Source organism: Sturnus vulgaris, chromosome 18 (genome assembly GCF_052056855.1).
Source record: "Sturnus vulgaris isolate bStuVul1 chromosome 18, bStuVul1.hap1, whole genome shotgun sequence".
Lineage (NCBI taxonomy): Eukaryota > Metazoa > Chordata > Aves > Passeriformes > Sturnidae > Sturnus > Sturnus vulgaris.
This window is the reverse complement of record NC_142260.1, coordinates 4,068,925-4,081,992: the sequence shown is the minus strand read 5'-3', so window position 1 is coordinate 4,081,992 and position 13,068 is coordinate 4,068,925. Positions and strand designations below refer to the sequence as shown.

At 65.0% G+C, this 13,068-nt stretch overlaps 2 protein-coding genes across 2 annotated transcripts; both read left to right on the top strand.

The window, feature by feature from the left end:
- Positions 1-52: 52 nt before the first annotated feature.
- On the top strand, positions 53-5,567 carry LOC148221703 (scavenger receptor cysteine-rich type 1 protein M130-like; the record flags this gene model as incomplete). The annotated part of the gene is made up of 13 exons (XM_088175733.1): positions 53-206; positions 1,076-1,396; positions 1,485-1,805; positions 1,883-2,185; positions 2,259-2,573; positions 2,710-3,093; positions 3,169-3,477; positions 3,565-3,936; positions 4,018-4,161; positions 4,309-4,404; positions 4,618-4,701; positions 4,935-5,075; positions 5,290-5,567. Coding segments are annotated over 13 exons (3,030 nt in total), but the record flags the coding sequence as incomplete, so codon positions are not given.
- Positions 5,568-5,872: 305 nt separating this feature from the next.
- Positions 5,873-11,803, top strand: LOC106853181 (scavenger receptor cysteine-rich type 1 protein M130-like). Its single transcript, XM_088175731.1, has 12 exons — positions 5,873-5,929; positions 6,200-6,313; positions 7,028-7,637; positions 7,726-8,046; positions 8,124-8,426; positions 8,500-8,814; positions 8,929-10,161; positions 10,243-10,386; positions 10,536-10,631; positions 10,845-10,928; positions 11,162-11,302; positions 11,487-11,803. The coding sequence occupies exons 1-12, from the start codon at positions 5,873-5,875 to the stop codon at positions 11,600-11,602; spliced, it is 3,534 nt and encodes a 1,177-aa protein (XP_088031857.1). The 3' UTR covers positions 11,603-11,803.
- The last annotated feature ends 1,265 nt before the right edge of the window (positions 11,804-13,068 follow it).

Below are 13,068 nucleotides of genomic sequence, written 5' to 3'. Positions count from 1 at the left end.
AAAGGTTGGTAACACAATGGAGGTAACTGCGATACTGCAGGAGTGACCTCGTACAGAACACGTTGTTTTGCAACCACATTCACTGCTCAACACTGCTGCGGCGTTGCTCAGCACAGTCCTCACCCCCCCACACAGCAGAGATTTCAAAGGAGTTCCTGCCCCCCCGTCGTACAAGCTTTGGTGGTGCTTGGTCCCAGTTTACACAGGTGCGTCCCCCAAAAATCAAATAGGCTCTGTGCCCCCCCACTGTGGCTTCACCGCGGGGCAGGGGCGGCGCGGAGGCGCGGCGTTGTCGGCGGCAGCGCAGGTGGCGGGAGGTGCGTGCGGTCGCCGGCGAGGCCGGGAGCCGCCGGGGGGTAACCGCCTCCTTCCTGCCCTGGCGGCGAGGCGAGCGCGGGGCCAGAGCTGCGGCAGCAGCGCCATGTGCCAGCGCCGCCGCGAGGGCCCGGGGAGCCGGCACCTGCCAGCCCCGCGCGGAGCCGGGGGCTGCTGCCACCCCCCGCGGGGGCTGCGAGCACCCCGGGAGGGGAGCGCCCCGAGCATGGGGGCTGGCAGCTGTGCAGGTGCATGAGCTACAGGTGGTGCCACGGATGCTCTATCTAGATCTGTGGGGTGAAGCCTGTCCCCATCAGGGTGGCTCTTGGCAGGCTGCAGCAGCAGCAGAGCTGGTGGAAAGCGGGGTTACAGGAAGGGCCCCCCCAGCACAGGTGTCGTGGGGGGGCTGCCTCCCCCCAGCACATCCTGGTGGCAGCCCACTGTGAGGAGGTGTGTGACGCCAGAAGCGGAGCCGAGGCTCATATTTGGGCACGGAGCAGGTTATTGGAGGCCGCGGCCCCTGAGCCCGCAGATGAGGCACCTGATAAAGGCTGCCCGGCTGCTGCTGCTGCTGCTGCCTGCATTGGCTCGGGCGCTGGCGAGACGTGCCCTGGCTGCGCTGGCTCGGGGTCGCTGGCATGGGGCCGCTGGTGGCGCTGGGGCTGCTGGTGTGCCTGCGGCTGTGTGCGGGTGAGTGGCGGGCGCTGGGATCGGGGCCCGCGGCGGTGCCGGGCCCGGCTCAGCAGCCTCCGTGCCGCAGGCTCCGGGGAGCTGCGTCTGGTGGACGGCGGCGATCGCTGTGCCGGCCGAGTGGAGGTGAAGCACGACGGTGAGTGGGGCTCCGTGTGCATCTTCGAATACGACTGGAACGCCCATTGGGCCAGCGTGGTGTGCCGGCAGCTGGGCTGTGGCCGGGTGGCCAGGTCGTTCTCGTACGCCCTGTTCGGGCAGGGCACCGGGCGGATCTGGCTGCAGCCCTTCTTCTGCAACGGCACCGAGAATTCGCTCGTGGAGTGTCGGCACTTCGGATGGGGATGGCACATCTGCGGCCACGAGTGGGATGCGGGGGTGACCTGCACAGGTGAGGGGATACGCTGCCAATGCTGGGACAGTCACCATTTTCTGGGGCATCCCGGACAGGACTGAGCCCTGCCCCTGGCCTGATACAGATGCCGTGGAGATGAGACTGGTAGGCGGTGGCAGTCCATGTGCTGGAAGGGTGGAGGTGAAGCTACAGGGACAGTGGGGCTCGGTGGCCGACCCCAACTGGGACATGGAGGACGCCGAGGTGGTTTGCCAGCATCTGGGCTGTGGCTCAGCTGCCGGTGCCTTCTACGCCCGCGAGCGCTTCAGCGTAGGGGACGGGCCCGTCAGTGTGGTCTTGGTGGACTGCAAAGGGAACGAGGCCACTCTCTGGGAATGCGACATCCGTGGCTGGGGACCTTATAAGGGTAACGTCCATGGCTACGACACTGCCGTTGTGTGCGAAGGTAGGAGCCGGGCTTGGGGGGGATGTGGCATTTCATGCACTTCATCCCTTGACACTGAGCCTGTGCTGCTCCTGCAGGATTTTCCCGGCTGGTCGGAGGTGACAGAGAATGTGCCGGGCAGTTGGAGGTGCGGCAGGGCCGGGCCTGGGTTGGCGTGTGTGAGGATCAGGTTGACATGAAGGTGGCCCAGGTGGTGTGCAGGGAGCTGGGCTGCGGTGAGGCGCTCGCCATGGGAGGCAGTGGCCGGTTTGGGGCGGCATCGGATTGGCTCTGGGACGGGGGCTTCCAGTGCAATGGCAGCGAGCCCCTGCTCAGTGCCTGTGCCCGGCGTCCGGCCCAGAGCCAGGGCTGCAGCGGCCGTGCCAGCATCATCTGCTCCCGTAAGTGCCGGGGACAGCGGGGACTGTTGGGCTCCGTGCAGCATCCACGGCCTCACCGCCCTTCCTGCCACAGCCTACACGGGCTTCCGCCTGGAGAACAGCAGCTCGAGATGCTCCGGGCGAGTGGAGATGGCAGTGAGGGGGACGTGGGGGTCCGTGTGCGCCGCCGAGTGGGACTTGCCCGATGCGCACGTGCTGTGCCGCCACCTGGGCTGCGGCCGCGCCCTGGCCGTGCTCCCGGGAGGCTCCTTCGGCAGCGGGGAGGGGCCGCTGCGGCCGGACACCTTCGGCTGCACCGGCAGCGAGCGGCACCCGGGCGAGTGTCCCGTGGCCGTGCTCGGAAAACCTCCCTGTGACCCCGGAAACGCCGCTGCTGTCAACTGCTCAGGTGTGTAGGGCACCTGCAGGAGGAGCCTTCAGAGCTTTTGAGACCCACAAAGGATTGGGTTCAAAAGAGACGGGGTTATTTTGGTGTGAATTGCGGTGCGTGCTGCAGCCCCACGCCTCTGCTGGTGGTTTTGCAGGTTTTGATTTCACCCCTTCCCTGCGGCTGGTGGACGGTCAGAGCTTTTGCGATGGGCGGCTGGAGGAAACCATCACCAGCCCGGCCTGGCGCCGAGTGCCTCTGGAGCAGTGGGAGAAATGGGATGTGCACATGGTATGCGGGGTGCTGAGCTGTGGCACTCCCAAGGAAGTTTACACCGCCTCGGGAACGGCCGCTGTGTTGAGCAGCAGCTCCAGCGAGGCGGACATCATGACTGAAGAGATGGACAACATTTCGGGCGCGGGCTCTGCACTGATCAGCAGCACTGAGGAGATGGATGACAAGCTGGCGGAGGTGGAGGATGTCTCAGGGCAGGGCCCGGCACCAAACAGCAGCCTTGAGGAGATGGTTGTCGTCTGCTCAAGTGGGTGTCCCGAGATGTGCCAGAACTGCCAGTGCTCGAAGCAGCTACTGCAGCCCGGTCCTTCTGTGCCCACAGGCAGCCGGCGGGTGAGGCTGGTGGGGAGCTCAGAGCGCTGTGCCGGGCGAGTGGAGGTCTATTCCGGTGGCAGCTGGAGCAGCGTGTGCCAGGAAGGCTGGGACCTGCAGGACGCTGCCGTTGTGTGCCGTGAGCTGGGCTGTGGCACGGCCCTGGAGGCGCCGAGATCGGCGCTCTTCGGGCCCGGCACGGGGCCGCTGTGGCCGTACATGGCCGAGTGCTCCGGGACCGAGGAGTCTCTCTGGGAATGCGGGCGCTCGGAAGGGCGCGAGTGCGGGCTCGGCCTTGGGGCCGGGGCCGTGTGCTCAGGTCAGTGGCGGGCAGCCCCAGATCAGGGTCCAGCAGAGGCCCCGGCGGGTTCGTGGCCGTGCCGTGACGCCCGTGTCCCCCTTGCAGAGCACATCTCCGTGCGGCTGGCAGGCGGCCGTGGGCGCTGCCGTGGGTACCTGGAGGTGTCCTATAACGGCACGTGGGGCCGCGTGTGCTCCAACGGCACCAGCACCGGCACGGCCGCCGCCGTGTGCCGCCAGCTGGGCTGCGGGGAGCGGGGCTGGCTGTCGGCCGTCCCCGCCCAGCAGCCGTCCCGGGCCTGGCTGGCGTGGGTGGGCTGCGAGGACGGGGCCCGCTCACTCTCGGGGTGCCCCTCGGCACCCTGGCACCTGCAGAGCTGCGGCAACGGCGAGCACGCCCAAGTGGATTGTGAGGGGGCCAGCGACGGCACCACTGAGACAAACACTACCCCATATCCGGACAGTGCCACCAACTCAGGTAGGTCTGCTCGTGCCTGCATCCTTTACCCTGGACTGGCTGAGATTCCCCTCTCCTCACCCCCTGGCTGTGTCCCCACAGATGTCCCCAACAGAATCACCCCGGCAGTGGCCGTGGGGACGGTGTCTGTGCCAACTGTGCTGTGCGTGGTGCTGGGGACGCTGCTGTTCCTGGCCCTGGGTGCCCTGGCCGTGCTGCTGTGCCGTGCCCGTGTCTGGCACCGAGGTGGGTCCTGGTGGGTGGGGATGGGACAGACCCGTTTTTAGGGATCGAGAGGCTCCTGCTGTGTGGAACAGCTCAGAAGGTGGGCAGGGTGATCTTGGTGCCACTGACAGTGCCCAGGCCCCAGGTAGGTATTGTGTGTGGTTCCAGGCCGTGGCAGAGCTGCGGATGCCATCTCCAACGCTGTCTATGAGGAGCTGGACTACACGGCCATACCAGAGTACCAGAAGGTGCCCAGTGGCCCAGGTGGGTGCAGCTGATGCGCCCCAACTCTGTGAAGAGTGAAGGCTCTGACTGACGGCCTCACAGCAGCATTGGTTCTTAGTTGTTCGGCACTAGCTCCCAGCAATGGGCCCCCGTGGTTCCTCAGTCCCAGGGCTGCCAAGATGTGTGGTGTGAGGTTCTGTCACCTCTGGTGCCACTTGAGGCCACCCCTATGTCCCTGTTTGTCCCCTGCAGGTTCCCTGTCTGAGGGATCAGTCAAGAAGCTGCCGTATTCCAGTGGGGACAGCGTGGAGGGGAGTGACACAGAGGCAGCCCCAGGTAGAGCCACAGGGCAGGAATCCAGCGGGGAGAGCAGGGGAGAGGGGACACAGCCGGGATGGGGAGCTGAGGGGACAAGTCCTCCCTGTGTTTGTGTGCAGTGAAGCATTGCCTTTCCCTGCTGGAACCAAGGGTCATCAGCACATCCACGGTGGGAAGGCCAGAGGGGATGGCACAGCCAGAGCCCTGCCAGGGCTGCTGGTCACTGCCATGGACTCCTCTGCCTTTCTCAGACCCCCCAGCCCGGCCTGAGCAAGGAATCCCGGATGGCTACGATGATGTCTTGGCTGTGCTACAGGAACCTCCTTCTCCCAGCACTGGGGACATGTCCAAACCCAGAGCACAAGAGAGGTGGATTTGTGTTCTCCCCACAGGTAAGAGGCCTCACAGCTGCCCTGTGCCCTCTGCAGAGCCACTCCATGGAAGGATTTGGCTGTGGGGGCGGGCAGGGATCCAGCAGCAAATCCATGGGTGCTGTGGCCAGAGCCCAGCTGGGGTCTGACCGTGGGGACATGGAGCTGACTGTCCCCTCAGGCACCTTTCTGTGTTGTCCCCAAGGTGGGATCTCCTCCCCTCCAAGAGCTCCAGGAGCCACCATGGAACTCTCGGAACAATCCCCGGGGCACACGGACTATGATGATGTCGGCAGCAGATTCCTGGAGACGGCGCCATGAGGATTCCCTGGTCCTGCCCCAGCCCTGGGGACATGTGTGCGGCAGTGTGGCGGGGCCATGTCCCCAGGGTGGGGTGACGCTTCCCACAGAGTTCACCACTCCCTCTCCAATGCTGCAAGAAAACAGCTCCTGTGTAGGGATTTTCTTTGATTACTGTGTGAATTTCCCTTTTTGTCTATTAAAACCGAAACTGTTCAGTGACTCACTCCTATGGTTGGGACCTCACTGTGGCACAGGCACTTCCATCATGGGTACATCAGCCATTGCTTGGGAATGCGGGGCAGGAACTGGAACTAGATACCCAACTCTGGGATTGGTGGGATCAGGGGAAGAGCTCCTGTGCCCTGTGGCCGGAGCAGCAGCCACGCAGCCACCAAGGCCGCTGCAGTTCTGGTGTCCCCAGCTGAGCCGCTTTGGGCTCAGTGCCGTGCGTGCGTGTGTCGCAGGGACAGCTCCGGGACGCTGCCCGGTGCCGCAGTGCCCGGCAGAGCTGCGCGATGGGGCAGGGCAGCTCCTCCCGCCGCCGCACAGCAAGGGAGCGGCACGTAATGGACGTGAGGAATTGACGCGGTGCAGGTGGAGGAGGAGCAGCTGCAGTTCCAGCTGCTCCGTTTGCTCCGGAATGGAGCCCGAGAAAAGGGGCCAGAAAAGTGCTGAGCTTTTAGATAAAAAAGCTCCGGGGAACACAGTGTCCCTGTCAGGTGAGGAACACTGGGAGAGACAGTAGGAGACGTTGATCAGGAGGAAGAGTGACTTAAGCGTGGAGTTTTTGTGCTGGAATGTGAGGGGGTCAAAGCCCAGTTCCTTTGCCTGGGACCATCCAGGGAGGCACTACCTGCGGCTATTTGCTTGTTCCTGTGGCAGCAGAAAATGGATTTACGGAGGGCGACACCTGCGACTTTCCTGGGGAAAACGTGGGGTGGAACGGTGGAGGAAACGTGAGGTCTGGATGTGGGAGTGGGTGTTTGAGGAAGCTCCGGGGCCAGCGTGGGTCAGTGGAGCCGCAGCTGTGAAGGTGCCATCAGGCAAAGTGGATTCCTGCGTTGAGACTGTGCCGCCCGAGAGTCTGGTGAAAGGTGAGGCCGGGAGGTTTCCTTTAGAGCGCGGCTGTTGAGCCGCAGGGGCTCGGAGCGGCGGGGCAGGGGCGGCGCGGAGGCGCGGCGTTGTCGGCGGCAGCGCAGGTGGCGGGAGGTGCGTGCGGTCGCCGGCGAGGCCGGGAGCCGCCGGGGGGTAACCGCCTCCTTCCTGCCCTGGCGGCGAGGCGAGCGCGGGGCCAGAGCTGCGGCAGCAGCGCCATGTGCCAGCGCCGCCGCGAGGGCCCGGGGAGCCGGCACCTGCCAGCCCCGCGCGGAGCCGGGGGCTGCTGCCACCCCCCGCGGGGGCTGCGAGCACCCCGGGAGGGGAGCGCCCCGAGCATGGGGGCTGGCAGCTGTGCAGGTGCATGAGCTACAGGTGGTGCCACGGATGCTCTATCTAGATCTGTGGGGTGAAGCCTGTCCCCATCAGGGTGGCTCTTGGCAGGCTGCAGCAGCAGCAGAGCTGGTGGAAGCGGGGTTACAGGAAGGGCCCCCCCAGCGCAGGTGTCGTGGGGGAGCTGCCTCCCCTCAGCACATCCTGGTGGCAGCCCACTGTGAGGAGGTGTGTGACGCCAGAAGCGGAGCCGAGGCTCATATTTGGGCACGGAGCAGGTTATTGGAGGCCGCGGCCCCGAGCCCGCAGATGAGGCACCTGATAAAGGCTGCCCGGCTGCTGCTGCTTCCTGCATTGGCTCGGGCGCTGACGAGACGTGCTCTGGCTGCGCTGGCTCGGGGTCGCTGGCATGGGGCCGCTGGTGGCGCTGGGGCTGCTGGTGTGCGTGCAGCTGTGTGCGGGTGAGTGGCGGGCGCTGGGAGCGGGGCCCGCGGCGGTGCCGGACCCGGCTCAGCAGCCTCCGTGCCGCAGGCTCCGGGGAGCTGCGTCTGGTGGACGGCGGCGATCGCTGTGCCGGCCGAGTGGAGGTGAAGCACGACGGTGAGTGGGGCTCCGTATGCGTCTTCGAAAACGACTGGAACGCCCATTGGGCCAGCGTGGTGTGCCGTCAGCTGGGCTGTGGCCGGGTGGCCAGGTCGTTCTCGTACGCCCTGTTCGGGCAGGGCACCGGGCGGATCTGGCTGCAGCCCTTCTTCTGCAACGGCACCGAGAATTCGCTCGTGGAGTGTCGGCACTTCGGATGGGGATGGCACATCTGCGGCCACGAGTGGGATGCGGGGGTGACCTGCACAGGTGAGGGGATACGCTGCCAATGCTGGGACAGTCACCATTTTCTGGGGCATCCCGGACAGGACTGAGCCCTGCCCCTGGCCTGGTACAGATGCCGTGGAGATGAGACTGGTAGGCGGTGGCAGTCCTTGTGCTGGAAGGGTGGAAATGAATCTTCAGGGACAGTGGGGCTCGGTGGCCGACCCCAATTGGGACATGGAGGACGCCGAGGTGGTTTGCCAGCATCTGGGCTGTGGCTCAGCTGCCGGTGTCTTTTACGCCCGCGAGCGCTACAGCGTAGCGGACAGTCCCGTCAGTGTGGCCCTGGTGGACTGCAAAGGGAACGAGGCCACTCTCTGGGAATGCGACATCCGTGGCTGGGGACCTTATAAGGGTAACGTCCATGGCTACGACACTGCCGTTGTTTGCGAAGGTAGGAGCCGGGCTTCGGGGGGATGTGGCATTTCATGCACTTCATCCCTTGACACTGAGCCTCCGCTTCTCCGGCAGGATTTTCCCGGCTGGTCGGAGGTGACAGAGAATGTGCCGGGCAGCTGGAGGTGCGGCAGGGCCGGGCCTGGGTTGGCGTGTGTGAGGATCAGGTGGACATGAAGGCGGCGCAGGTGGTGTGCAGGGAGCTGGGCTGCGGTGAGGCGCTCGCCATGGGAGGCAGTGGCCGGTTTGGGGCGGCATTCGGATCGTTCTGGGACGGGGGCTTCCAGTGCAATGGCAGCGAGCCCCTGCTCAGTGCCTGTGCCCGGCGTCCGGCCCAGAGCCAGGGCTGCAGCGGCCGTGCCAGCATCATCTGCTCCCGTAAGTGCCGGGGACAGCGGGGGCTGTTGGGCTCCGTGCAGCATCCACGGCCTCACCGCCCTTCCTGCCACAGCCTACACGGGCTTCCGCCTGGAGAACAGCAGCTCGAGATGCTCCGGGCGAGTGGAGGTGGCAGTGAGGGGGACGTGGGGGTCCGTGTGCGCCGCCGAGTGGGACCTGCCCGATGCGCACGTGCTGTGCCGCCACCTGGGCTGCGGCCGCGCCCTGGCCGTGCTCCCGGGAGGCTCCTTCGGCAGCGGGGAGGGGCCGCTGCGGCCGGACACCTTCGGCTGCACCGGCAGCGAGCGGCACCCGGGCGAGTGTCCCGTGGCCGTGCTCGGAAAGCCTCCCTGTGCCCCCGGAAACGCCGCTGCTGTCAACTGCTCAGGTGTGTAGGGCAACTGCAGGAGGAGCCTTCAGAGCTTTTGGGTATCCCTAGGATTTGGGATAGGGAGAAACTGAGTTATTTTGGGATGAAAGGCTGATTCTGGGCATTTTACAGGTATTTTGGAGTCCCTGAGGCTGGTGGAGGGTGAGACACGCTGCGATGGGTGGCTGGAGTTGGCCATAAGCACCGGGGCGTGGCGCCGTGTACCAGGAGATCTTTTGCTCATACGGAATTTCAGCAAGGTGTGCTGGGAGCTGGGCTGTGGAGGACTGGACAAGAGTTACAGTGTCTCTGGTACGGTTACCCTTTGGGACATCAATGAGACGGAGAGGGCCATCATGGAAAGTGTGATTCAAACCATCCAGGGGATGACCACTGTGCTGACCAAGAGGCCCGAAGAGCTGTCTGAGTACTATTTTCAGGACCACGTACATGTTTCATCTTTAGGGTGGATGACCACTGCCCCAGCTGGCATCCCTCACGGGGCGGCCATCGTCTGTTCAGGTGGGTGTCCTGAGATGTGCCGGAGCTGCCAGTGCTCCAGGCAGGCGCCCCAGCCCCGTCTTTCCGTGTCCGCAGGCAGCCGGCGGGTGAGGCTGGTGGGGAGCTCAGGGCGCTGTGCCGGGCGAGTGGAGGTCTATTCCGGTGGCAGCTGGAGCAGCGTGTGCCAGGAAGGCTGGGACCTGCAGGACGCTGCCGTTGTGTGCCGTGAGCTGGGCTGTGGCACGGCCCTGGAGGCGCCGAGCTCGGCGCTCTTGGGGCCCGGCACGGGGCCGCTGTGGCCGTACATGGCCGAGTGCTCCGGGACCGAGGAGTCTCTCTGGAAATGCGGGCGCTCGGAAGGGCGCGAGTGCGGGCTCGGCCTTGGGGCCGGGGCCGTGTGCTCAGGTCAGTGGCGGGCAGCCCCAGATCAGGGTCCAGCAGAGGCCCCGGCGGGTTCGTGGCCGTGCCGTGACGCCCGTGTCCCCCTTGCAGAGCACATCTCCGTGCGGCTGGCAGGCGGCCGTGGGCGCTGCCGTGGGTACCTGGAGGTGTCCTATAACGGCACGTGGGGCCGCGTGTGCTCCAACGGCACCAGCACCGGCACGGCCGCCGCCGTGTGCCGCCAGCTGGGCTGCGGGGAGCGGGGCTGGCTGTCGGCCGTCCCCGCCCAGCAGCCGTCCCGGGCCTGGCTGACGTGGGTGGGCTGCGAGGACGGGGCCCGCTCACTCTGGGGGTGCCCCTCGGCACCCTGGCACCTGCAGAGCTGCGGCAACGGCGAGCACGCCCAAGTGGATTGTGAGGAGGACACCGCTGGCACCACTGAGACAAACACTACCCCATATCCGGACAGTGCCACCAACTCAGGTAGGTCTGATCGTGCCTGCATCCTCTACCCTGAACTGGCTGAGATTCCCCTCGCCTCACCCCCTGGCTGTGTCCCCACAGGTGTCCCCAAGAGAATCACCCCGGCAGTGGCCGTGGGGACGGTGTCTGTTCCAACTGTGCTGTGCGTGGTGCTGGGGACGCTGCTGTTCCTGGCCCTGGGTGCCCTGGCCGTGCTGCTGTGCCGTGCCCGTGTCTGGCACCGAGGTGGGTCCTGGTGGGTGGGGATGGGACAGACCCGTTTTTAGGGATCGAGAGGCTCCTGCTGTGTGGAACAGCTCAGAAGATGGGCAGAGTGTTCTTGGTGCCACTGACAGTGCCCAGGGCCCGAGGTAGGTATTTGTGTGTGGTTCCAGGCCGTGGCAGAGCTGCAGATGCCATCTCCAACGCTGTCTACGAGGAGCTGGACTACATGGCCATGCCAGAGTACCAGAAGGAGCCCAGTGGCCCAGGTGGGTGCAGCTGATGCGCCCCAACTCTGTGAAGAGTGAAGGCCCTGCCTGACGGCCCCTCAGCAGCATTGGTTCTTGGTTGTTCGGCACTAGCTCCCAGCAATGGGCCCGGGTGGTTCTTCAGTCCGAGGGCTGCCAAGTTGTGTGGTGTGAGGTTCTGTCACCTCTGGTGCCACTTGAAACCACCCCCATGTCCCTGTTTGTCCCCTGCAGGTTCTCTGTCAGAGGGATCAGTCAAGAAGCTGCCGTATTCCAGTGGGGACAGCGTGGAGGGGAGTGACACCGAGGCAGCCCCAGGTAGAGCCACAGGGCAGGAATCCAGCGGGGAGAGCAGGGGAGAGGGGACACAGCCGGGCTGGGGAGCTGAGGGGACGAGTCCTCCCTGTGTTAGTGTGCAGCGAAGCATTGCCTTTCCCTGCTGGAACCAAGGGTCACCAGCACATTGCTGTTGAGAAGGCCAGAGGGGATGGCACAGCCAGAGCCCTGCCAGGGCTGCTGGTCACTGCCATGGACTCCTCTGCCTTTCTCAGACCCCCCAGCCCGGCCTGAGCAAGGAATCCCGGATGGCTACGATGATGTCTTGGCTGTGTCACAGGAACCTCCTTCTCCCAGCACTGGGGACATGTCCAAACCCAGAGCACAACAGAGGTGGATTTGTGTCCTCCCCACAGGTAAGAGGCCTCACAGCTGCCCTGTGCCCTCTGCAGAGACACTCCATGGAAGGATTTGGCTGTGGGGGCGGGCAGGGATCCAGCAGCAAATCCATGGGTGCTGTTGCCAGAGCCCAGGTGGGGTCTGACCGTGGGGTCACGGAGCTGACTGTCCCCTCAGGCACCTTTCTGTGTTGTCCCCAAGGTGGGATCTCCTCCCCTCCAAGAGACCCAGGAGCCACCATGGAACTCTCGGAACAATCCCCGGGGCACACGGACTATGATGATGTCGCCAGCAGATTCCTGGAGACGGAGCCATGAGGATTCCCTGGCCATGCCCCAGCCCTGGGAACATGTGTGTGGCAGTGTGGCGGGGCCATGTCCCCAGGGTGGGGTGAGGCTTCCCACAGAGTTCACCACTCCCTCTCCAATGCTGCAAGAAAACAGCTCCTGTGTAGGGATTTTCTTTGATTACTGTGTGAATTTCCCTTTTTGTCTATTAAAACCCAAACTGTTCAGTGACTCACTCCTATGGTTGGGACCTCACTGTGGCACAGGCACTTCCATCATGGGTACATCAGCCATTGCTTGGGAATGCGGGGCAGGAACTGGAACTAGATACCCAACTCTGGGATTGGTGGGATCAGGGGAAGAGCACTGCGGGATTTCTGAGATTGTCTGCGGGGTGTTCCTTTGGTACTGCCAAACGCACGCAACTGTACCCAGCAAAGGCCAGGGAAAAGGGAGAGGGCAGGACCTGGAACCCCACCCCCCGCAAATGCAGCAGGAATCTCCTCCCTGTGTCCAACGGGTGGAGCAGGATCAGATTCATTCGCAGGTCTGAGTCCTGGGCTGGGAAAGACTGTGGTATTTGGAAGGGCTTTTCCTAACTGAGGGGAGGATTTCTGAAGGAAAGGAGCGCCTTCCTCCCCCCCAGCAGGAGCCCGCGGTGACAGGGCAGCCGGGCCATGGCCCCTGCCTGCGGCACGTCATGCTCGAAGAGGTTGCCGATCTTCAGGGCGGGCTGCAGTGCCCGGACGGCGTCTAGTTCCTGCACCAGGGCGTAGTTGCAGTCGTCCGTGCTCAACCTGGGCATGGAGGAATCAAGGAAAAGAGGGGAAGGTGTTAGATCTTGTGTGGAGGGATGTGCTGACCCAGCCGGGATGCCGGTGCTGCCCTGCCTGTGCCGCAGCATCCTCTCCCCAGCTCGGCCTGCCGGGCGTGGAAGGGGCCGTGGCAGGGCTCTCAGCCCAGGCTCTGCAGCGGGCAGGCGGGATGCCGGAGCTGCTGGCAGAGCTGCAGGACGCCGTGGGCTCCCAGCTCGTTGTCACTCAGAGGCAGGCAAGTGAGACGGGGCCCCTGCAGCAGGCGGCAGCTGCCCAGCGTGTGGGAAACGAGGGAAACGGGGCAGGAGGGCTTTGGCCTCTGCTCGCTCGGGGAGCTGCTGCAGGTGGGAAGGGCGGAGCAGTGTGGGAGGTGCTGGCAGCAGCAGGGGCTGGTGAGGCGGCAATAGCGCAGCCCGAGGAGAAGCGGCGGGAAAGAGGCCCAGAGCTGAGCGAGGGCCCCTCGACGGATAGATCCGTGGATTCGGAGAGCTCCTGTGCCCTGTGGTCGGAGCAGCAGCCACGCAGCCACCAAGGCCGCTGCCGTTCTGGTGTCCCCAGCTGAGCCGCTTTGGGCTCAGTGCCGTGCGTGCGTGTGTCGCAGGGACAGCTCCGGGACGCTGCCCGGTGCCGCAGTGCCCGGCAGAGCTGCGCGATGGGGCAGGGCAGCTCCTCCCGCCGCCG

What these genes read in the sequence shown, in the direction of transcription:
- LOC106853181 (XM_088175731.1), top strand. Translation starts at nt 5,873, where the DNA reads ATGGGGCAGGGCAGCTCCTCCCGCCGCCGCACAGCAAGGGAGCGGCAC. An exon ending in TGCGGGGGTGACCTGCACAG is followed by an intron (nt 7,638 to 7,725) that starts GTGAGGGGATAC and finishes GGCCTGGTACAG; the next exon opens with ATGCCGTGGAGATGAGACTG. An exon ending in TGCCCGTGTCTGGCACCGAG is followed by an intron (nt 10,387 to 10,535) that starts GTGGGTCCTGGT and finishes GTGTGGTTCCAG; the next exon opens with GCCGTGGCAGAGCTGCAGAT.